This window comes from Heloderma suspectum, chromosome 6, assembly GCF_057233095.1.
Source record: "Heloderma suspectum isolate Gila_16-S chromosome 6, 16-S_ref, whole genome shotgun sequence".
Classification (NCBI taxonomy): Eukaryota; Metazoa; Chordata; class Lepidosauria; order Squamata; family Helodermatidae; genus Heloderma; species Heloderma suspectum.
The window spans coordinates 100,722,734-100,747,776 of NC_139463.1; the positions used below are offsets into that span (position 1 = coordinate 100,722,734).

Here is a 25,043-nt window from a genome sequence, read left to right on the forward strand (position 1 = left end):
CATGGACCATAGCATGCCAGGCCTTCCTGTCCTGCGCTCTCTCCCGGAGCGTGCTCAAGTTCATATTCATTGCAAGCAAGCCTTTTTCTGTGTCTGCCCACCTATGTTAACTGCCCTCCTTACGTTCAGCTATCAGCTGAACATAGGGCAGTTTTTGACTGCAGATATAGCTGGGTACATCATAGAACAGAGCACTGCAGTCCCTAGATGGGTTGACTGAGATCTGATATGGAGAAGCCCATGACATAAGAAGTTCTCAAGCTCACAGGATTGTGGTCCTGAGGCAGTCCTTTATAAATTCCTTGATTTTTAAAATAAAAGACGCTTGTATATACATCTCCCACAACTTTGACCTAAAAGGTTGCAAGATTGAATTATGATGAGAGTCAGAGACAGCACTGCACATATCACTGCAAGACAATATCATAAATTAACAGAGTAGCACGTCTCATCTGCTGAGATTTTGCTCCCAGTGCTCAACTCTTGATTCAGCAGAAATTTGAGGTCTGAACCCTGGTTGTAATAAAGTATCTCCAAATGGTATCTTTATGAACTGTTGTTTTTAAAATGACTTTAAATATATGCCCCCTCCATTTAGGTTTAGGGCAGGCAGCAATATATATTTGTCATCATATCAATCTTACAATGCTAATTTTTAGTCTCATTATTATAATTAGATTAAATGTGAAGCTCTGGTTTATTTTGGACATGGCTTTTCTTGTGTGTCATGGCTTTTTCTTGCATTAGATTTAGTAATTTGGAATAACTCCATTATTGTTGTTGTTGTTACTATATTTATATCCTGCCTTTTCCCCAATACTGGGACTCAAAGCGGCTTTACAACATTAAAACTTGTATGCCCAACACTAGTGTCCAAGTATTAGTTTGGGGATTCAGTTGAAATTAGGGGTAACTTCTGATGAGGACTACACCTACAGCAGAATGAGGTGATAGCTGTCCTGGGTTGGTAGAATGGACTGCACTACTTTAGGCTGCAGGTAGAAGATCACATTTTTTACTGCTTTCCTACCTTTGAAAAAAAAGCACTGCAAGTAGAAAAATAACTTAGGAGGAAGCAGGCTGGGCTAGAATGTTTCTCCCTAATGTATTTGTTCTTTACTTGCAGAGAGGTGTTTGGTTGTTGTGGGAGTGCATTAAAAATGGTATCTCCCACATTCAGGCTCACGTTGTACAGCCCAGATATGACCACAGGATTCTACGATCTAATTCTGCTGTCTGTGCAAATGAAGTAAATAGCAGGAATCCTTCTGAAACTATTTTTAAACCCACACTCTGATTTCCATTTCTGCCCTTGAGCTTGTCTTTACTTTCTGGATAAATAAATCCTTACAATGAGAACTCAGTTAATCCAGCACTCCTACTTTGTCCCTTCTCTTGTGAGTCCTTCCACTACCCATACTTCTCATCCCACCTCACCCACAAAAACATACACACAATCACACCATGTTAATTATTCTGGAGTAGCTACCAGTCAGGCGCTAGTTCCTTACTCACAACTGTCTTGAGTGCTCACTAGAATCATAGAATGGTAGGGTTGGAAGGGGCCTACAAGGCCATCGATTCCAACCCCCTGCTCAATGCAGGAATCCAAGTCAGAGCATCCCTGACAGATGGCTGTCCAGCCTCGTCTTGAACGCCTCCAGTGTGGGAGAGCCCACCACCTCCCTAGGTAACTGGTTCCATTGTCGTATTGCTCTAACAGTCAGGAAGTTTTTCCTGATGTTCAGCCGGAATCTGGCTTCCTGTAACTTGAGCCCATTATCATCACTAGGTAGAAAGATAAGCTAGATATTTTTAAAATGGCAGGTATTGTTAAAGCGTTCGAGGGGATGGAAGCAGATCCAGTTTAATTGCATTTACAATTTTATGTAAGCCACTCTTAGGATTCTTTTGGATGGAAAGACATGAAAGAAATCAAATGCAAATAAACACAATTAATAGGATATATCCAGATTTAAGGTGGATCAATTGCACTGGTGGAAGTGGACTTCCCTGCTCCCTCCTCCCCATGACAGTCCCTTCAGGCCTCTGAAAATGGTACACAGAGAGTCAGGAGACCCTGCTGAATGGGGTGAGTTGTGGTATGGGGATGAGGCGGATCCCCAAAAATCAGGTGGAGGGACCTTCTGTGAGTGTAGCCCTTCCTCTCACAGAAGGTCCTTTCATCTCATGGAAGGCAGGGCATAGAATCATAGAATAGTAGGGTTGGAAGGGGCCTACAAGGCCATCGAGCCCAACCCCCTGCTCAATGCAGGAATCTAAGTCAAAGCATCCCTGACAGATGGCTGTCCAGCTTCATCTTGAATGCCTCGAGTATGGGAGAGCCCACTACCTCCCTAGGTAATTGGTTCCATTGTCATATTGCTCTAACAGTCAGGAAGCTTTTCCTGATGTTCAGCAGGAATCTGGCTTCCTGTAACTTGAGCCCATGATTCCGTGTCCTGCACTCTGGGATGATCGAGAAGAGATCCTGGCCTTCCTCTCTGTGACAGTACTTGAAGAGTGCTATCATATCTCCCCTCAGTCTTCTCTTCTCAAGGCTAAACATGCCCAGTTCTTTCAGTCCCTCTTCATAGGGCTTTGTTTCCAGTCCCCTGATCATCTTTGTTGCCCTCCTCTGAACCTTCTCCAGTTTGTCTGCATCCTTCTTAAAGTGTGGTGCCCAGAACTGGACACAGTACTCCAGATGAGACCTAACCAGTGCTGAGTAGACAAGTACTTCCCGGGATTTGGAAGCTATGCTTCTATTAATGCAGCCCAAAAGAGCATTGGCCTTTTTTGCAGCCACATCACATTGTTGGCTCATATTCAGCTTGTGATCGACAACAATTCCAAGATCCTTCTCGCTTGTAGTATTTTTGAGCCAAGTATTCCCCATCTTGTAATTGTGCATTTGGTTTCTTTTTCCTAGGTGCAGAACTTGGCATTTATCCCTATTAACTGTCATTCTGTTGTTTTCTTCCCAGCGCTCCAGCCTATCAAGGTCACTTTGTATTTTGTTTCTGTCTTCCAAAGTATTAGCTATCCTGCCCAATTTTGTGTCATCTGCGAATTTGATAAGCATTCCCTGCACCTCCTCATCCAAGTCATTCATAAACATGTTGAAGAGCACTGGGCCCAGGACTGAGCCCTGCAGTACCCCACTCATGACCTCTCCCCAGTTTGAGAAGATCCCACTGATAAGCACTCTTTGAGCTCGATTCTGTAGCCAACTGTGGATCCACCTGATCGTTGTTTCATCTAGCCCACTTTGAGCTAGTTTGCTCATCAGGATATCATGGGGCACTTTGTTGAAAGCTTTGCTGAAGTCGAGGGATATTATGTCCACAGCATTACCACAGTCCACAAGGGAGGTTACCTGATAAAAAAATGAGATCAGATTCGTCTGGCAGGATTTGTTCATGACAAATCCATGTTGGCTTTGAGTAATCACTGCATTGTTTTCAAGGTGCTTACAGATGGATTGCTTTATGATCTGCTCCAGAATTTTCCCAGGGATTGATGTCAGACTGACTGGTCTATAGTTCCCAGGTTCCTCCTTTTTGCCCTTTTTGCCCTTTTTGCTATAGGGACAACATTAGCCCTCCTTCGATCATCTGGCACTTCACCCATCCTCCATGATTTCTCAAAGATAATAGACAGTGGTTCTGAGAGTTCTTCTGCCAGTTCTTTTATTACTTTAGGATGCAGTTCATCTGGCCCTGGAGATTTGAACTCATTCAAAGTAATTAAGTGTTCCTTGACCATATGCCTGTCGATCTCAAGCTGCAATCCTGCCCCTTCAGCCTGTACTTCGCCTTTGCCAGGGGGCTCATAGACCCTCTTTTGGGAGAAGACTGAGTCAAAGTAGGAATTGAGCACTTCTGCCTTTTCCTTGTCATCTGTTATCATTTTGCCATCCTTATTTAATTGTTGAACCACCATTTCTTTCCTCTGGATCAAACCTCGTAATTTCAAATTTATCCACAAGCTTGAACAAAAAGGATGGATAAAATTTACCTTTTTACGAATCTTTAGACAGCCGGATAGTGAATATGCAGTCTGGGAAATCTAAGTAAATATTTGTCACATTTGTATCTGGTCTTCTCCTGCCTCCAAGAATTTTTTGGCAGCATACAAAGGCTTACAGCACAATCCTATGCATGTTTAATCAGAAGGAATTAAATGGGGCTTTCTCCCTACAGTTTTAGGACTGCAGCTTTTATCTCATTTTCATCACTCAGCAGCACACATGACAGTACAAGTGCATTTGGGTCTCTCAGCTGGTTTTGATGCACCCTTGTGAAAGTTGTTAATGTGAGATGGAGAAGTGTGGGGTCTGGGTATGATGGTCCAGTGGCGAGGGAAAGGCACTCAACAGAAGTATAGGGGCACTCTCATTTTTATTATGACTTTGGGGACTTGGGCCCCCATAATTGGAACAAGGTTCTGGGAATGAGCTGTGGTGAGCCTTGACTTAAATTTAACCCTTGCTACTTTGCTGGAGTCCCATTTCCAGTACATTTTAAGTTGTTTTAGGAATACAAGAACTTGGGGTCACCCAGTGAAATGAATTAGCTGTAAATTCAGGACAGATTAAATAAAGGACTTCTTTATACAACGTCCAAGTGTGCTTCCACAATCATCCTGCCTCATTCACAGAATTTTACGGGGATCTAGATGTTGTCTTCCACTCATAACCTTCCTGGGTTTTCCCACCACTTCGTCATATTTTTTCTTACTGCAGAAAATCCATTAAGGAAAAGGAAAAGACCGAATTGCTGCCTAATGTCTTCTGACTGGTAGCCCTAGCAGCCCTCCTTCTGGAAGCACCATAATTAATTTACCAAATTCACTGCTGCCAGATGTAGTTATGGCCCTGTAACTGGTCATATTAGCCATGATGGCTAAATGGAACTTTAATGTTCACAGGCAATTTGCCACTTAATACCAGCTTGTGGAAGACAACAGCGGGAGAGAGCTCTTGCCTTCATGCCCTGTTCCTAGGCTTCCAAGAAGCAACTGGCTTACCTTTGTCAGAAACGAGATGCTGGAATAGATCTGACCCAACAGCGCTAAGTTCTTTCCCCTCCAAACCACCCCCCTCAGCTCTACTTCCCCTTTTCAGTAGACTTCTTTTCCTCCCAGGGAACCCAAGGAGTCCTGCCTGGATGTGATCACAGTAACTCATTTACGATTAAATCAAGACCACTTTTTCTCTCTCCCACTGCAAGTGTTTACGTATTTATTTAATAGATTTATATACGGCTGACCATATTTAAAAATATCTCTAAGTGGTTTGATTGGCATAGCAAAGCAAGGGACATTCTATCATAGGTTACTGTTGTTATTATGAATAGTTATTTTGCTTGTCTTGCATACGTTTGGAATGTACCTTTTGTTTTTTTGGCCCCTATAGTTTTTTCCTATACCCTGGCATCTGTCTGTGGTCAGTGTATGCCACAATAAAACTGTTAGCCTTTATGGTTCCTCAAGACTGTGTGTGTATGTGTGTGTGTGTGTGTGTGTGTGTGTGTGAGAGAGAGAGAGAGAGAGAGAGAGAGAGAGAAAGAAATGGAAGATATCACTAAAAATAAAGGGTTGGTTCCAGATTTCAGTGCGTACAATGGGATAGGCTATGGTTCAGGTCGTCTGAAAGGGAAGGGGGAACCCCCAAATTGGAAAGAGTCACTCTCTATGCGTGGAGCTCTGCTCACTGACAGTGCCTTGACCCTATGTGTAGCATTTTCAGGGGGCTGGAGGAGTGGCTAAGGGGGGGGGCATGGAAATCCACTTCTGCCAGCCCAATTGTATGTACCTAAATCTGGATCCAACCGATTGGAGGGGGGAATAATAGTAGTAACTCCTGATTATACAGAGCATTGTTCAAGATGGGTGATGGTGGTGTTTAGTCCTGATTTAGTCCTGCTTAGAGTGGGCCCATTGAAATCAATGGGACTTGAGTTAGTCATGGTAACTGCTGTCCCATTGATTTCAATGACTAAGCATAACAAAGTCTGGATCCAACCCAATAGCACTGGCACATGGAACCTCAAAGTGCTGTGAGTACAGTAATACTTTGTATCCGATGTTAATCCTACTTAGAGTAGACCCATTGAAATGAATGGGTCTTAAGTCAATCATGACTAACTTAAGAACATAAGAAGAGCCATGCTGGATCAGACCAAGGGTCCTTCTAGTCCAGCATTCTGTTCACACAGTGGCCAACCAGCTGTCAACCAGGAAACCGCAAGCAGGGCACAAGTGCGAGAACATGCTCCCGCCCATGTTCCCCAGCAACTGGTGTATGTAAGCTTACTGCCTCTGGTACTGGAGAAAGCACATAGCCATCTGGACTAGCCATTGATATTATGCTGCCTCTATCGCGTCTGCAGAGTGCTGTCCCAGGAGGCTGTTCCAAGTGGTCTGGAGCCTGGTTGGTCCTGTGGCTCCGGAACCACTGGAGGATTCTAAGGCCTCCTGTGAGGCCTTGGCAAGGCACTTTGCAGATAAAATTGATCAGAGCAGGAGTGTTACTCCGCACGCTGTGGATACAGTTAGTGAGCAAGAGGCGGCCTGTGGCAAGCCGGTTTTATGGGATCGGTTCCAGCTTCTTCCTTCTGATGAAGTGGACAAGGTGCTTTCATCTGTAAGGCCGACCACCTGCTTACTTGATCCTTGCCCATCTTGGCTCATTATGGGCTGCAGAGAGAGACTGGGTGAGGGGATCAGGGCGGTGGTGAACGCCATCAGCCCTCAAGGAGACAGTGATAAGACCGCTCTTAAAGAAGCCCTCCTTGGATCTCCAAGTTCTGAACAACTTTCGCCTAGTCTCAAATCTGCCATTTTGGGGAAAGGTGATTGAGTGGGTGGTGGCGATACAGTTGAAGGCACACTTGGAAGAAACCGATTATCTAGACCCATTTCAGTCGGGCTTCAGGCTTGGGCATGGGACAGAAACGGCCTTGGTCACCTTGGTGGATGATATGAGGAGGGCTCTGACTTCTCAGTGGCTTTTGATACCATTGACCACAGTATCCTCCTTTACCGCCTGGAAGGGTTGGGCATTGGAGACACCGTATTGCAGTTGTTCCGGTCCTTCCTCTCCAGCAGGTACCAGAGGGTAGCACTGGGAGAGGAGGTTTCGGACCTGTAGCCACTCACTTGTGGGGTGCCACAGGGTTCCATCCTCTCCCTGATGCTATTTAACATCTATGTAAAGCTGCTGAGGGCTATGATCAGGAGGTTTGGGGTGCGGTGTCATCAATATGCGGATGACATGCAGCTCTACCTCTCGTTCAAATCTTCACCAAGGTTGGCCATAGAATCCCTGTCCAAATGTCTGGAGACGGTGAGTGGCTGGATGGGGAGGAATAAGCTGAAGCTGAACCCTGACAAGACCGAGGTACTTTTGGTGGGAGACAAGAGGAGGCTGGGGGATGTTGACCTGGTGTTGAATGGGGTACAGCTACCCTTGAAAGACCAGGTCCGCAGCCTGGGGGTCATTTTGGACTCCCAGCTGTCCATGGAGGCTCAGGTGTCAGCTGTGAGCCAGACAGTGCTGTATCAACTCCATCTGATACGGTGGCTGTGCCCCTTCCTTCCCAACCATCTGCTCCCAACAGTAGTACATGCCCTGGTCTTCTCTCGTTTGGCTACTGTAATGCACTCTACGTGGGGTTATCCCTGAAGACGGTTCGGAAGCTGCAGCTGGTACAGAACGCGGCGGCTCACCTGATTAAAGGCAGCCGCCGGAGAGAGCACATCACTCCAGTGCTGAAGGAGTTGCACTGATTACCAGTTGTTTTCCGGGCCAAATTCAAGGTGTTGGTTTTGACCTTTAAAACCCTATATGGTTCCGGCCCAGCCTATCTTAATGAGCGCCTCCAGCAACACCAGACAGGCCGCTTAACAAGATCAGCCTCGGATGGCCTTCTCTCTGTCCCATCAGCCAGGACAGCTAGACTGGTGGGGACTAGGGAGAGGGCCTTTTCTGTGATGGCCCCCACTCTGTGGAACTCCCTCTCTAGGGAACTCCGCCATGCCCCCTCTTTAATGAGCTTCTGCCGTGCATTAAAAACGTGGTTGTTCAGGCAGGCATTTGGGGTGGGTTAGCGTATTTTAGAAAATGTTTTTATTGTAGAATTTTATTGTTTTAAACTGTTTTATTATATGCTGTACATCACCCAGAGTGGCTGGGTGACCAGCCAGATGGACGATTAATAAATTTAATAAATAAATAAATAATTCTCCTCCGGGTATTTATCTAACCACCTTTTAAAGCCCTCCAAATTGGTGGCCGTCATTACATCTTGATGTAGCGAATTCCCTAGTTTAACTATGTGCTGTATGAAGAAGTACTTCCTTTTATTTGTCCTGAATCTCCCATCAATCAGCTTCTAGTATTTTGAGAGAGGGAGAAAAATGTCTCCCTATCCACATTCTCCACAACATGAATAATTTTGTACACCTCTATCATGTCTCCCCTTATCCTCCTTTTTTCCAAGCTAAACAAGCCCAGCTGTTGTAGCCTTCCCTCATACGGGATATGCTCCGGCCCCTTGATCATTTTAGTTGCCTTTTTCTGCAGTTGTTCCAGCTCTACAATATCTTTTTTTAGGTATGGTGATCAGAACTGTACACAGTATTCTAAGTGTGGTCACACTGTAGATTCGTATAAAGGCAGTATGATATTGGTAGTTTTATTCTCAATGCCTTTTCTAATTATGCCTTTTGTACAGCACTCACACACTGGGTTGACATTTTCATTGAGCTGTCCACCACAACCCCAAGATCTCTTTCTTGGTTGGTCACTACTAGCTCAGATCCCATCAGGTTATACTTAAAGTTGGGATTTTTTGCCCCAACATGCATCACTTTACACTTGCTTACACTGAACCACATTTGCCATTTAGATGCCTATTCTCCCACTTTGGAGAGATCCTTTTGGAGCACCTCACAATCCATTTTTGCTTTAACCACCCTAAATAATTTGGTGTCATCTGCAAACTTGGCCACTTCACTGCTCACTCCTGATTCCAGATTATTTATGAGCAAGTTGAAACGCATTGGTCCCAATACAGATCCTTGTGGGACCCCACTGTGTACTTCCCTCCATTGGGAGAATTTACCATTTATTCCTACTTTCTGCTTTCTGTTTTTTAACCAGTTAATGATCCATAAAAGGACTTCTCTTATTCCATGACTAATAAGTTTGCTCAGGAGTTTTTGGTGAGGGACTTTGTCAAAAGCCTTTTGGAAGTACAAGTAAAAAATGTCTACCGGACCTACACAAGTCCCATTCATTTCAATGGGTCTACTTTTAATTCTGTTTCTAAGCCTGATTGAAGGAGCTAGTTTTAACCTATAAAGCCATACACGGCTTGGAATTGCAATACCTGATGAACCTACCTGTACACTATGTTCAGCATCTAAGGCCCTCCTCCGGGTGCCTCCTCCAAGGGGGGCTCGGAAGGCAGCAACAAGGGAGGGGGCCTTCTTGGTGGTGGCCCACAAATTGTGGAATGATCTCCCTGATGAGCCTGCCTGGCACCAACATATCTTTTGGGTGCCAGGTTAAGATCTTTCTCCTCTCTCAGGCATTTGGCAGCATATGATGAGTTTATAGTCAGGTCCTGGATTTGCCTTATAGGTTGATTGTTTAAAATTGTTTTAGATATATGTTGTCTGTGTATGTGTTGTCTGTTTATATATTTTTATGTAAATGGTTTTACACTTTGTATGATGTATTTTAATGGTTTTTAATTTGTGTAAACCATGCAAAGAGCTTCGGCTATGGGGAAGTATAGAAACACAATACATAATAATATAAGTAGGACTAACATGGGATATCTTAGGACTGCTTCCCCCCCCACACACACACTTTGCTGGCAGTGTTTCTGTGTCTTAAGACAGACAGACAGAAATCCGACAGGTGAAGTTTTGTTTGTTTTTGTGGCATAGTGGCAAAACGATGGGGAAGTCTAACTTTCTGCCTTCTGTGCAGCTGTGAAGGCACGGGTGGCGCCCTGCCAGGAAACAAATGAGCGAGAAAGAGAGGACACGCCATGCCAAGCTGGAGGAGGGGCGCGCCATCATGTGCAAGAAGCCGCTGGGCCTCTCCCTGATGACAGACCCAACTTTTCCCCACCTCCGTGCTTTGGGGCATCAGGCCAGCCACGCGCTCTCTGGTCCCACCCACGTGGCCAGATGCCAAGGGCAGGGCTCCTGGGTGAGCGCGGTGCGATGTGGATCAACTAAATTGGTTTAAAAAAAGAAAAGAGAAGAGAAGAAGAAGAAGGTGGGGGGAGAGACAGAAGAGGAAATTTCAGGAGCGGGAAGAACGGGGAGATCGCCTGCATCCCAGCCAGATCTTCCCTCACCATTTCCAGCAGGTACCCATCCAAAGCGGGGAGGGGGAGTCGCATGCCAGAACTCCTGGGTTCCCCGAGGGCGCGATTAGAAAGGGAGACCTGGAGGGTTGAGAGGTGGGATCCTGCAGCGATCCTGGCTGTTCTTGGAAAGGAGTCAGAGAGCTCAGCAAGGCTTGGGAGAGCTGACAGCCAGACTTCCTGGGGGAGAAAAGAAGGGGGCAGAGGGAGGGAGAGGGAGAGACAGACAGACAGAGAGGCGTCAGTTTGACGCATCAGGCGGGGAGGGGGGAGAAGCAGCAAATCCATCCCTCTATCAGATTGCCAGCCCCTCCCTCTGCTCTAACCCAACAGACCCCGCATTCTCTCCCCAATCGCTTCGTTTTAGTACATGCCCCCCTCCATGATAATCCATTTCCCTCCAAGAGAATCCAACACTCCTACTTCTCAGACCCCGATCGCCGCCAGCTTACTCAAGCTGTGCTTTCCATTGCGTCCTACGTTTGGCTCATATCAGCATATATATGGACAACCCCTTCGTGCCCACCCTTCAGTGAGTTCTCAAATTAGGTGGGGATACAGTCCAACCCACTCCACCCGCACCCCATTTGTAGCCAAATCGTGACCCCTACAGCGTACGAAAACAGAAGCGGGGTGTGTGTGTCACAGAATGAGGGGGGAGGCCTCCTTTGCCCCCCGTTTCCCAATCAGAGCACTGCGCTGCCTTCAACAGCAGGGTTCCGGCGAGTAAGAGGCTTCTCGGATCTTTAGATGCTGCTGACCCCACCCCACAGAGGTCGCACGGGGGAAACTGAACTGAGTGAGACCTTATAGCAGCCTTCCTCAAGTGGGGACACCGCCGGATGTGTTAGACTACGATTCCCCATCATCCCAAGCCAGCACGGCCCCTGTTGGCTGGGGATGATGGAAGACCTAGTCTAACACATCTAAAGGGGCCCTGGCTGGGGAAGGCCGCCTCATAGGGCTATGTGCTGCTTCGCTCGTGGTCTCATCCTCGTCTCCAGATGTAAAGGAGCTGACCTACTTTACCCGGCATCACTTACCCTGCTGACAAAACTCAGTCCAGGTATTTTGAGGGTGCTTTTCACAGATGAGGCTTAAAGGCAAGTTTATTGTATCAGCCTGTACGGCAAAAGTAAAATCTGCTGTTGGCTAGAACGTCTATTCCGTTCCTCGACTGTTGTGTATACCCTCATTAGCAACATTCACACGTGGCAGAAAGGAAGGGGCTGAAAGGTCTTTGAATAGCCTTTGTGTGATGCAGCTAAAATACGTTTAAAGTTTCTGTTTTGTTTTTAAATGCATTCAGTTAAAAAAAGTATAGGGCTGCGCATCTGTTTAGAAGTAAATCCCATTGAACACAGAGGGCTGGATCCTGATTTAGGCGTGGTGTGACTGAGCTGGCGGAAGCGGACTTCCCCGCCCTCTCCTCGCCATAGCAGTCTTCACTCCCCCCCCGCCCCCCAATGTTGCAGGTGGCCTTGCTGAATGGGGAAAGCTGTGCGAGGGAGGGGGAGAAGGAAGGGGGGGGAAATCCCTGAAAATTGGGCGGCGGCATCTTCCGTGAGTAGAACTCTGCCCACGGAAGCTGCCTCTACCCTATTTTCAGGGATCCCTCCTTTCCTCCACACCGCAGGTTACCCCATTTAGCCAGGTCTCCTCCCCCTCTGTGCAGCACTTTCCGGGTCGGGGGGGAAGTCCCCTTGTACCAGCCTAGCCGTACGCGCCGAAGTCTGGATCCAACCCAGACACTGCTGAGTAAATATATGTGTGCAGGATTGTGCTGTAGGGTGACAGTTCTGTTCAAACTTTCTTGGCTTGAGTCCCCATCAAACTCAATGGGGTTTGCTTCTGAACAAGCCTGCTTAGGGTTCCCTGGTACTGGGCTTTTTCGTGCTTTCTGAGTTTTACTGTTTTCAATCTTATTTGGTGCATGTTAGCTTATAATTATGCTATTTTAAGTATCATTGCTGTATCTAGTGACTGAGCTCTGCTTTGATTCTGCGGTTCAAGCCCTTTTACAGCTTACATCGCCTATCTGTGCATCCTCTTGGGCCTCTTGGCACAGGAGCAGACTGTTAATTGCTAGTGTCAGGAAGCCCCATTGGGGGCGAGGGGATAATTTCACAAGGATGGGGGATGCCTTTTGACTATGGAAGGCATCATTTGCAAACGTTGTTCATGTGAAACAGAAAGAACCATTAAAAAACAAAAACAGGCAACAAGTCGCTTAGCCCAGTCTTCTGCAACCTGGCGCCCTCCAAATGTGTTGGACTGCAACTCCCAACATCTCCAGCCAGCAAGGTATGTGGTTGCACTGAGTGAGACTGATAGGAGCTGTAGCTCAACACTTCTGGAGGGCACCAGGTTGGGTCAGGCTGCCCTAGTCCATATAGCTTTGCTATTCAATTTACAAATTAAGGGTGCAATCCTATGCATGTTTAGACCAAAAAAAAAAGTCCTACAATTCCCAGCATGCCCCAGCCAGGGACATGGAAGTTGTAGGACTTTTTTTCTGTCTGAACATGCATAGGCTTGCACCCTAAGGAAATGAAACCACCTAAAATAACAACCATCATTTTGCAGCACTGTAGAGGAAGCAGAATAGAGTGAACGCCAACCATATGGTGGATGATAACAGCCTCAAATATAGTAGCCCTGTCTCTCAGAAGAATATCTCATATCTTATGCCATCCTTTAGCATATGAGCCCATCTTGTTGGTTATCCTTCTTCGTATTATTATTGTTATCCTAAAATAAAATGAAAGGCTTGTCTTTCTTCTTTTTAGCATCTTGTAAGTTCCTGGTTTCTTGGGGCTAGGAATGGCCTTGAGTTGGACAGAATAAGTCTTGTAAGTCAGGGGTATGAGATTCAGCTTCCCCCAACCTGTTGCCTTCCATATCATTTGGACTACAACTCCCATCAGCCCCAATCAGCATATCCAATGGTCTGGGATGCTGAGAGTTGTAGTCCAATATATCTGGAGGGCAACAGGTTGGGGAAGGCTAAGTAAATCAAAGACTCCTGGATTCTCTAGGAGAAGAGTAGGGGTTTAATGGGTTAATTCAAGAGGAGCTGGGAGCCAGGATTCTTGAGTTTCCTGAGATAGGATCTTTTTCAAGAAGATGAAAGACTCAATGGATTTTCCAGAAGGAGAAGGGGCAGGGCTTAATCTGAGCCAGGATTCAGCTCAGCACCTGTTTGAATGCTAGGGCTTGGCTATGAAACACTGGGCTGTTTCACATATGTTATTTTTTTATGTGTACAACTGAGGGTTTTGATCCTGGATCTGCCCTCTGCCTGATTTTCGGGGATCTCCTCTTCACCACAGCTCACGCAAATAAGTAGGATCTTCTGACTTTCTATGTGGCATTTTTAGGGTGCTGGAGGGCTGCCATGGGAAGGAGAGGGTGAGGGAATTCACTCCTGTCAGCGCAGCTGCAGCTTAAATCTGGACCAACCCAAGATATATATATTTAAGTGTATGTTTTAAATTGCTACGTGTGAATGCAACAAACGTGTATTTGCAAGCAATGCATCATACAGGTAACCTCCTTGGAGAGCCAGAATTGGCTGTGGTTCCCTGGCAAATGTATATGTGGTAGCAAACTTGACTTTGTTGTGAAAGAACCTGAAGACTCTCTGAGCAACATCTATTTCTTTCACTGCTGTATAGCCACACTCTACCCCACGATGAGGGGGGCTTCGGTCCTGTGGCACTTCTTTTTTTAATTGTAGTAATTCACAGCTGGCAAGATAGTCCAGTGAGAAACTGTGTAAAGATGTTTTTCGTTTGTTGTTCTTTTAAAACCAGGCCCCAGATTCCTGGATTGCAACTTTCTTTTGCCTTTTTTTGCTGCATTGGAGTTTCTTTGATGCCACCCAGATTCCCTCTTTCTCTTTTGACAAGCCATTTGAAGGGGGCCCCTGTATGGGACTGAGAGGAGGTGGTGGCAGCAGCAATGCAGCCCGGCTGTCGCTTCCTCCACCCCTGGATTGCCCAGTGCTCACATGACTCTGCAACATCTGGATCATATTAGGCAAGACCTAAAGCCACAGGAATGTGAACTGGGTGGATGAGCCCAGATCCTGGCTTTTCTGGTGTGGAGGGGGGGAGGGAATACGTCAAGTCCAAGGAGGGGCTCGGAGATCCGGACAACCTGGGACAGTCTGGAACAAACCCAGTGAGGTCTGAGTAATGGTTTGGACAGAAATGTTTGTTATATACTTATGAACTGGGACTTGGGAGTCCTCTGGGAGGGACATAGTCACTACTGGGAAAAAGCAGGGCGCCTCTGAGGCTCAGGACTCCTGGGTTCTCGAAGTAGGATCATGAGCTACGGCAGGGGAGAGAGGCTGCTGGGAGTCAGGATCTTTGGGGAGTGGGATTTACCCTTTTCAGGCAGGGCTGGAAACCAGGGCTCCTACATTCTCCAGGAGGACAGTGGTGTCTTGTTGCTCAGACTCGGGTTGGGAAGAATTTCTGGTTGAAGACAAAGGTGGGAGACATGTGTTTGGAGATCACCTTGTTAAATATGAATAAGAGTTTTGTAAACCTGAGCCCTGAGATTATGTGTGTTTCAGATGGAGGGCTCCTAGTGCTAAAACAATCAAGAAGCCATTGTGCAGCAGTTCCATCCTTTTTTCCTTAATGGATTTTCCATGGTATAGAAAGACAAGAAGCGGTGGAGAAACATGGGAGGACTAGGAGTGGAAGTTGACAACATCTGGATCCCCCTGTAAAATTCTGTGAATGAAGCAGAGTTATGGCACCATAAAAGCCTCATCGAAGCACCCTAAGTGAGGAAAACAAATGGTTTATTTTGCATGTTTAATGCTGCCTTCCCTTCTCTCCCCAGCATCCAGCTGACAGGATGAGTTTCCTCCTCTTCGCAGTCACTGCCCTCCACGTCCTTATTCTCATCTTACTCTTTGTAGCCACATTGGACAAGGTGAGAGAACCCAGAAGCTTGAGCTTGCAGCCCGTCTGTTTGAATCTTCTTGTTTCAGGATTATTCAGCTAGTGGCTTGTGAGCCAGATATGGCCCCCAGGAGCCATTTCCCCTGAGCCTAAGAAATTGTGAATCAAGGTGTGGTGAATAATTTTGCTTGCTGTTTCACTTACAGGAAAAAGAAGCAACCTGTCTCTGTATGTTTGTCATATATTTTTCATTGTCTCGTTACCTCAGGCATATTTGGGAAAGGCGGCCTACCTGTCTCAAAGGGATCTTACACTTAGCCCTTACTGCTTTGTTGTTGTTGTTGTTGTTGTTCAGTTGTTAAGTCATGTCCGACCCTTCGTGACCCCATGGACCATAGCACGCCAGGCCTTCCTGTCCTCCACTCTCTGCTGGAGCGTGCTCAAGTTCATATTCATTGCATTAGTGATGCTATCTAGCCATCTCATCCTCTGCCGTCCCCTTCTCCTTTTGCCTTCAATCTTTCCCAGCATCAGGGTCTTTTCCAGGGAGTTTTCGCATTAGGTGGCCAAAATATTTGAGCTTCAGCTTCAGTATCTGTCCTTCCAATGAGCAGTCGGGGTTGATTTCCTTTAGGATTGACTGATTTGACCTCCCTGCAGTCCAGGGGACTCGTAAGAGTCTTCCCCAGCACCGCAGTTGGAAAGCACTGTGATTTCTTCGGCGCTCGGTCTTCCTTATAGTCCAGCTGTCACAGCCATACATTACTACTGGGAAAACCATAGCTTTGATTATACGAACTTTTGTCAGTAAGGTGATGTCTCTGCTTCTTACTAGGCTGTCTAGGTTTGCCATAGCTTTCCTCCCAAGGAGCAAGCGTCTTTTAATTTCATGGCTACAGTCACCGTCTGCAGTGATCTTGGAGCCCAAGAAAATAAAATCTGTCACTGCTTCCATTTCTTCCCCTTCTATATGCCAGGAAGTGATGGGGCCAGTTGCCATGATCTTAGCTTTTTTAAGGTTGAGTTTCAAACCAGCTTTTGCACTCTCCACTTTCACCCTCAACAAGAGGCTCTTGAGATCCTCTTCGCTTTCTGCCATTAGGGTGGTATCGTCTGCGTAGCCCTTACTGCTAGGTGATGCCAAATTGTTACAGAGCCAGTCACCCATCCCTGAGGACTTTACATAGTACTGGCTCCTGGACCTGGTCTGGAGAATAGAGAACCCCCTGAAAATACAGACACTAGACCTTCCTGTTCTGATCTTCAGCCACCAGGCCAGGGTCCAAGATGAGGCCTTGGACCACTTCATACTGTTCCCTCCCCCATACCATGCAAAAAAGGAGACAAATTTCTGAAGGTCCTAAAGAAAATTGTTTGTTCACAGAAGTTCTCCGACATCTTGCCTCACGCATTTCACATATATCAAATACTTGGGCACACTTGGAAGAAACTGATTATCTAGACCCATTTCAGTCGGGCTTCAGCCTTGGGCATGGAACAGAAACGGCCTTGGTCGCCTTGGTGGATGATATGAGGAGGGCTCTGGATAGGGGTGAATGCTCCTTCCTTGTTCTCCTCAACCTCTCAGCGGCTTTTGATACCGTTGACCACGGTATCCTCCTGGACTGCTTGGAGGGGTTGGGCATTGGAGACACCGTATTGCGGTGGTTCCGGTCCTTCCTCTCCAGCAGGTACCAGAGGGTAGCACTGGGAGAGGAGGTTTCGGACCCGTGGCCTCTCACTTGTGGGGTGCCACAGGGTTCCATCTTCTCCCCGATGCTATTTAACATCTATGTGAAGCGGCTGGGGGCTATCATCAGGAGGTTTGGGGTGCGGTGTCATCAATATTCGGATGACACGCAGCTCTACCTCTCGTTCAAATCTTCACCAAGGTTGGCCGTAGAATCCCTGTCCAAATGTCTGGAGACGGTGAGTGGCTGGATGGGGAGGAATAAGCTGAAGCTGAACCCTGACAAGACCGAGGTACTTTTGGTGGGAGACAAGAGGAGGCTGAGGGATGTAGACCTGGTGTTGAATGGGGCACGGCTACCCTTGAAAGACCAGGTCCACAGCCTGGGGGTCATTTTGGACTCCCAGCTGTCCATGGAGGCTCAGGTGTCAGCTGTGAGCCAGACAGCGCTCTACCAACTCCATCTGATACGGTGGCTGCGCCCCTTCCTTCCCGACCATCTGCTCCCATCAGTAGTACATGCCCTGGTCTCCTCTCGTTTAGACTACTGTAATGCACTCTATGTGGAGTTACCCCTGAAGACGGTTTGGAAGCTTCAGCTGGTACAGAATGCAGCAGCTCGCCTGATTAAAGGCAGCCGCCAGCAACATCACATCACTCCAGTGCTGAAGGAGTTGCACTGGTTACCAGTTGTTTTCTGGGCCAAATTCAAGGTATTGGTTTTGACCTTTAAAACCCTATATGGTTTCGGCCCAGCCTATCTTAATGAGCGCCTCCAGCAACACCAGACAGGCCGCTTAACAAGATCAGCCTCGGATGGCCTTCTCTCTGTCCCATCAGCCAGGACATCTAGACTGGTGGGGACTAGGGAGAGGGCCTTTTCTGTGGTGGCCCCCACTCAGTGGAACTCCCTCCCTAGGGAACTCCGTCATGCCCCCTCTTTAATGAGCTTCCGCCGTGCATTAAAAACGTGGTTGTTCAGGCAGGCATTTGGGGTGGGTTAGCGTATTTTAGAAAATGTTTTTATTGTAGAATTTTATTGTTTTAAACTGTTTTATTATATGCTGTACATCGCCCAGAGTGGCTGGGTGACCAGCCAGATGGGCGATTAATAAATTTAATAAATAATAATAATACTCCTCATCAGAGGCAGCTGTCTCCTGAATAATGTGTCCTTTTCTTTCCAGGCATAATGTTTATCATTTGGGAGCGCTCTCCTGATATATAATGAAAGAACCTCCTTTTTGGGGAGACAAGACAGGATGATGATCTCGGGTGTGGGGTATGAAATACCCTGAGAGACTTTAGGGTATTGGAGGCAATTGGAGGCAATTTTCTTTAGCATCTAGTTTTTATCTGAAGATTGATTTTTGTTCCCTACTGCTTCATACTAGTCCCTAAGGCAAAAGCTCTGAGTCATAATTTTATTTTTGCGAGCCATTCTGGCAACCTTAGCCTTGGAATCGTTTTGACTCTCCCTCTCCCAACTTAAGAAAGGTTTTTTGTTTCGTTTTTTTAATGGATAACTGTGCCAGAGGCTGCATCCTGAACCTGTGCTGGGGGAGAATATGTAATTAATTTGACACCCCTGTCTGCATATACTTCCTTGTCTTCATTAAGCCCTGACAAGTCTTTCCCTGAGAGCTGAGAGCTTGTTGAAAATGAAAATGGAATAGCACGCCTATTAACATAAGTTATGGGCTATACCGTAAGCATGAATTTTGCTTCCACTTTGCACAGACAATTTATATTTATCATTATTTTTTATTCAATTAATACTTGACACCATACTTAAGATTCCCTCCCCACCCCACATTAGCAGTTAAAACTAAAATGTATCCAAATTCCTCAATGTTTTAGTGTGTATCCGAGACTGGAACAACATGTTATGAGGAAAACATTGCCCCAATACATTGTGCCGTCCCCGTTTTTGTGTCATAAAATTTATCTAGGGTTAGAGGAGAATCTGTTGGCCAGAGTGCTTAATCCTTAAAATTTAGGTATTTTAATACCTAAAATACCAGTATATTGTAGTTTAGAGCTCTTACTGCCAGTAAGTCAGTCTTAGAAGAGGCACTTCAACTTTTTAGAGTGGAAGAAAAAAATGATTGGTGCTTGGAAGAAAGTGGGTGGGAGCAAGGGAAAGGGGCGTGGCCACATGGGGTACCTTGGAGGGCCAGATTTAGCCCCCAGGAGGGCCAGATTTAGCCTCCAGGCCGGAGGTAATGCACCACTGCTGTAAACTCTCCTGCTGGCTGTCCCCCCGCCCCCAAGGAATCCAGTTAGAGAAGAAAGGCTTGGAGGGAAGAAGTTGTGGAAGATAATCAGTAAGTGGGGGAAGGGTTAAAAATGTTTCCCCTTCCACTCATCCATTTCTCTCCCCCTTCTCAGCTCTGCATGACTGTTAAATGAGAAACATGTGTTGCCAGCATAATGCAAAGTTCCACTCTGAGGGCCAATTTATACATTATATTTTTTAAGCTAAAAGACTGAGCTATAATCAGGTGTCTCATGTCTCACCTTTGTTATCACTAGACAGCCTCAGGCAAGCCACTGTCTTCTCAGCCTCATTTCCCCATCCGCAATATGGGCATAATAATACGTGGTAAAGAAGGGCAATACGATTAGCCCCTGAGGTGAATATAGGAAGAGTGAACCAGTTCACTTGATCAAACAAGCCACCATAGCTTGTTTAAATCTGTGGCTCATGCCGGGTGACAGTAGCCTAATTACCCGCTCAGGCATAGCTTGTCATGTTGTCCAAACCTGGGCAGCATGGCTTGTTTAAGGGGGAAACCCTCAAAAAATCCAACAAGAGGCCATGAGTTATTTGAGGGTTGTTTCCCTCTCAAACAACCCATGCTGCCCTGGTTTGGATGATATGACAAGCCACTCCCAGGAGTTAATTAGGCTAATGGCACTCAGCACATGCTGCTGATTTAAGCAAGCCATGGTGGCTTAAGCAAGCTATCATGGCTTGTTTTGATAGTGCGAACTGGGTCACTGAGTTAGCTCTACACTCTCCCCATGAGTACAGTGCCTCCTGCCCTTCCCTTGGACCAGAAGACACGCTGTACAGGCCTGTGTTAGGGGCCCTGCCAGGGATCTGCACAGAACCCTGTTTAATAAACCAGCTACATGGCCAACACCTGTGTGGAACCTGCATTCGGTACTCAGAAATTCAGAAAGCAATACAAACCACATATTATTTATGGTGGTGTAGCACAGTGACTGAGCTACATATCAGAAAATCCTCAGTTCAAATGTCACCCCCGCCATGAACTCATTAAGCTGAACTTAGGCCTCTCTCTCTCTCTCTCTCTCTCTGAGTTTACAAGGCTGTCGTAAGGATTGCAACAGGATATGTCTCTGTACTGCTATAAACACTACAAAAAACGCTGTATCAGTGCCAAGTATTATTATTAATTTTTTAAAAAGGTAAAGCTGTCCCCAACCAGTCGTGTCCGACTCTAGGGTGTGGTGCTCATCTCCATTTCTAAGCCAAGGAGCCAGTGTTGTCCGAAGACGCTTCCGTAGTATACACCTAAAAATGTACTATGTAAATGAGACAGATTCCCTGACTAGTTGTTGCCTGGAGGTAAAACAGCTCAAGAGCCCTTCTTCAAGCTCTGGCTTCAAAATCTCTCGTGTAACTCTTTCCTTTTCCCCACTCCTCCAGTCTTGGTGGGTTCTACCTGATCAGGAAACAGTTAACATCTGGTATGATTGCTTGTTCGACAACACCACCAAGGCCTGGGTCTGCCACACAGTTTCTGAAAGTGGTGAGTATCCAGGATGCTACTATGCATCTTGTAAGAATGATCTCTGCATTAATTACTAGCCCCTGCTACAGATATGGCTGCATTTACACCAGGGGTGGGGAACCTCTTTCAGCCTGAGGGCTGAATTCAATTTCGGAGGGGGGGGGTGCATTCCAGTGGTGGGTGGGGCCAAAGGCAAAAGGGGTGGAGCCAAAACCACTTAAAATGCCAGCATATTTTAGTTATCTTACTGCCAGTAACCACGGGGGGGGGGGGGGACGCAAAAGCTGGGAAACCACCAAACCATTGGCAGCCAGGGGGAAGGGGCCATGATCATGGTCATCCTGGGACCCTAGGATGGCTGGATTTGGCCCACAGACCTAAGGTTCTCCTTCCCTGATTTCCACAGTCTCTTCCTGACTCTTAACTTCTTTGTCTTCTTTTAATCCTATCCACAGCGTGGCTCCATGCAGTCCAGGCCTTCATGGTTTTAAGTCTTCTCTTCTCCAGCTTCGCCTTCATTATCTTCATGTGCCAGCTCTACACCATGAAGCGAGGAAGCCTCTTTTACGCCACTGGAGTCTGCCAGATACTTGCTTGTAAGGGCCTGCTGTGATGATTCGCTGTTTGGAATGCACTTTAATTCCCTCATGGTGGGATATATAAAATCTCACAGGGAGAGATGGAGGGTAGGAGTCAGAAAGGAGAAGTAATATTGGGGGTAGGGGGAAGTATGAGTTTGGCATGAGGTAAAATGGCATGGTGGATGGGTGTGTAGGAGCTGCCCTTGTGAGGGGGAAATGGAGGAGGGGATGTAGAAAGCTATAACGCAGGGGCGCAGAGCCTTTTTCAGCCTCAGGGCTGAATTCCATTTCAGAGAAGTTCTCATAGGCCATATTCCAGTGGTAGGCAGGGCCAAAGGCCAAAGGGGTAGCAAAAATATTACAAATTGCAAAAAAAGAAGAAGCCCTTTGTAGCTTAAAGCTCTTACTGCCAGCAACTAAGCCCTAGGAAAATCACTTCAACCTGTTAAAATGTGGGGGTAGGGATGCGCAAAAAATGGGAAACCAACCAAGGGGGGTAGGGCTGGGGGGGAACCAAACACTCGGTGGCTGGGAGAAAGTGGTTGGGGGCAGGGAAAAGGATGTGGCCATCTGGGGAATCTTGGCAGACTGGATTTGCCCCCCAGGCATGTGGTTCTGCACCCCTGCCATACAGGTGTACCATATGCCACAGTCGCACCAATTTACCTAGCATGTCATTATTTTTAGGGTACCTCTACCAGGAAAATCTGGAGGAGTCTATATTCCATTCTCCTTTATGTCATAAAGCAGGGGTACAAAAAGTATGGACCTTTTCTGGCAGCCTGCCAGACGCCCCTGCATCTGTCATGATGACGCACTTCCTATCCCTATAAGCAAGGGATGAGTGATTGGAGATGCCTTCCTACATCAGGGGCCCTGGGGAAGGGAGGAAGCTGCAGCCCCCTCCTTTCCCCAGCGAACCTGAGCCAGCCAGGATTGCTGCTTTACCACTGCTAATGGTACAGCTTCAGTTTCCTCCCTTCCCCAGCGACCTCAAAGCAGGTGTGTGCACGTGTGTGTCTCCATCTCTCCCCTATACGTGTGTGTGTGTGTGTGTGTGTGTTTCCCACCTCACCACAGTATGTGTGCTTCTCTGCACCCCAGTATGTGTGTGCACATGCACACACTGGAACCCCCAAACCTCCTGGCAAAACTAGATTGGGCCCTGGGGGCCAGAAAGGGTGTGCACCCCTGTCACAAAGAATGCGGGAATGCACATTGTCAGTCTCAGCGTTGGTACCAGTGAGATTTGCACCCCAGGATCTCGTGTAATGTTGCAAAGTGTAATGGGATGGAGCAGCTCCAAGGATGCCAGCTGAAGCAGTGTTGGATAGCAAGACAGATCCAAGGATTCACTGCTAATCTCTTCTGTTTGGGTCTCTTCCCAGCTATCTCCGTATTCACAGCTGCTGTGATCTACACCACCCAAGTGGATATCTTCCAGCAAGGCCGACTGCCGGGCGGCTCCTTTGGCTACTGTTTTGTGCTGGCGTGGCTCTCCTTTCCCTTGGCTCTTATCAGCGGAATCATTTACATCCACCTTCGGAAAAAGGAGTGACCCTCAGCTAAGAGATCTCTCTGTTTGCCCTAGAAAGGGGCCTGTTCTCTTCTGAATTTAGCTATGTATTAACTCTTTGCTGTTTCTGAAGGCCGTCATGGCACAAACTCCTACACGTGACGCGTGGCTTGATCCACTGGGGCTATTGCATTGTAAGGACATCACCTCTCCTTTGCATGTTATCATGTACTTCACATGATACAGCAAGTTAAAGATGTGTCATCTTACACAGGGCATTTCCTTGGTCTCTGAGATATTATCATGCATTAAGCATGTGAATTTTTTGCTGGCAAAATGATGTGTCATGATTCCATGGTATGAGCCTATTCAGGCAATATCTCTGTGTTCCCCAGCTAGAAATGGTTGCTTTAAAATATATATATATATATATATATATATATATATACACATACACACACACACACACGTGAAAATAGAATAACTTTTATTTTTTAAAAATGTGGAGTTATACATCCCCTCAAGGTTTTTTTTTAAATAATAATCTCAGCCTTTTTGATATTCTACAGTGTGGCCAACAATGTTTTCTTTGTAGAAACCAACCTTTATTTTTTTAATTATTATTATTTAAGAAAAGCATGCGTGGATCGATTGGTTTATTTCCAAAATATTTCTGTATTTTCAGATTTGGCAAAAGAACACCCCAAATTAAAACTCAAAATTCGCAAACATTTCCAGCATTCTTTTTTTAACTCATTTTAAAAATTGAAGGTTGAATAAGAATATCTGTTTCTCAACATGTATGTATGACTTGGGACGTTTCAGTCTTTCTACTTTTGCAGCTTGGAAGCTAAAATAACAAGGGGGTTGTTGTTGTTTAGTCGTTACGCTATGTCCGACTCTTCGTGACCCCATGGACCATAGCATGCCAGGCCTTCCTGTCCTCTGCTCTCTCCCGGAGTGTGCTCAAGTTCATATTCATTGCATCGGTGATGCTATCTAGCCATCTCATCCTCTGCCGTCCCCTTCTCCTTTTGCCTTCAATCTTTCCCAGCATCAGGGTCTTTTCCAGAGAGTTTTCCCTTCACATTAGGTGGCCAAAATATTTGAGCTTCAGTTTCACTATCTGTCCTTCCAATGAGCAGTCAGGGTTGATTTCCTTTAGGATTGACTGATTTGACCTCCTTGCAGTCCAGGGGACTCGTAAGAGTCTTCTCCAGCACCACAGTTCGAAAGCATCAATTCTTTGGCGCTGAGCCTTCCTTATAGTCCAGCTCTCACAACCATACATTACTGCTGGGAAAACCGTAGCTTTGATTATACGGACCTTTGTCAGCAAGGTGACGTCTCTGCTTCTTACTATGCTGTCTAGGTTTGCCATAGCTTTCCTCCTAAGGAGCAAGTGTCTTTTAATTTCATGGCTACAGTCACCGTCTGCAGTGATCTTGGAGCCCAAGAAAATAAAATCTGTCACTGCTTCCATTTCTTCCCCTTCTATATGCCAGGAAGTGATGGGGCCAGATGCCCTGATCTTCGTTTTTGTAAGGTTGAGTTTCCAGCCTGCTTTTGCACTCTCCACTTTCACCCTCAACAAGAGGCTCTTTAGATCCTCTTTGCTTTCTGCCATTAGGGTGGTATCGTCTGCGTACCTGAGGTTGTTGATAATTCTCCCGGCAATCTTAATTCCGACCTGTGATTCATCCAACCCGGCGTTTCTTATGACGTACTCTGCGTATAAGTTAAATAAGCAGGGCGACAATATGCAGCCTTGTCGTATTCCTTTCCCAATTTTGAACCAGTCGGTTGTTCCATGTCTGGTTCTTACTGTTGCCTCTTGACCCTCGTACAGGTTTCTCAGGAGTCAGGTAAGGTGGTCTGGTACTCGCATCTCTTTAAGAATTTGTCACAGTTTGTTGTGATCCACACAATCAAAGGCTTTAGCATAGTCAATGAAGCAGAAATAGACATTTTTCTGGAATTCTCTTGCTTTCTCCATGATCCAGCGAATGTTGGCGATTTGATCTCTAGTTCCTCTGCCTCTTCGAAACCCAGCTTGTACTTCCGGTAGTTCTCGGTTCACATACTGCTGAAGCCTAGCTTGTAGGATTTTGAGCATAACCTTGCTGGCATGTGAAATGAGCGCAATTGTACAGTAGTTTGAACACTCTTTGGCATTGCC

The 25,043-nt window shown here is 46.4% G+C and overlaps 1 protein-coding gene across 1 annotated transcript; it reads left to right on the plus strand.

The window, feature by feature from the left end:
• Positions 1–10,067: 10,067 nt before the first annotated feature.
• EMP3 (epithelial membrane protein 3 (MAM blood group)) lies at positions 10,068–23,590 on the plus strand. Its single transcript, XM_084805597.1, has 5 exons — positions 10,068–10,394; positions 15,252–15,344; positions 20,683–20,785; positions 21,223–21,363; positions 22,737–23,590. Exons 2-5 carry the CDS (start codon positions 15,267–15,269, stop codon positions 22,904–22,906), a joined length of 492 nt encoding a protein of 163 aa, XP_084661723.1. The 5' UTR covers positions 10,068–10,394; positions 15,252–15,266; the 3' UTR covers positions 22,907–23,590.
• Positions 23,591–25,043: the final 1,453 nt, after the last annotated feature.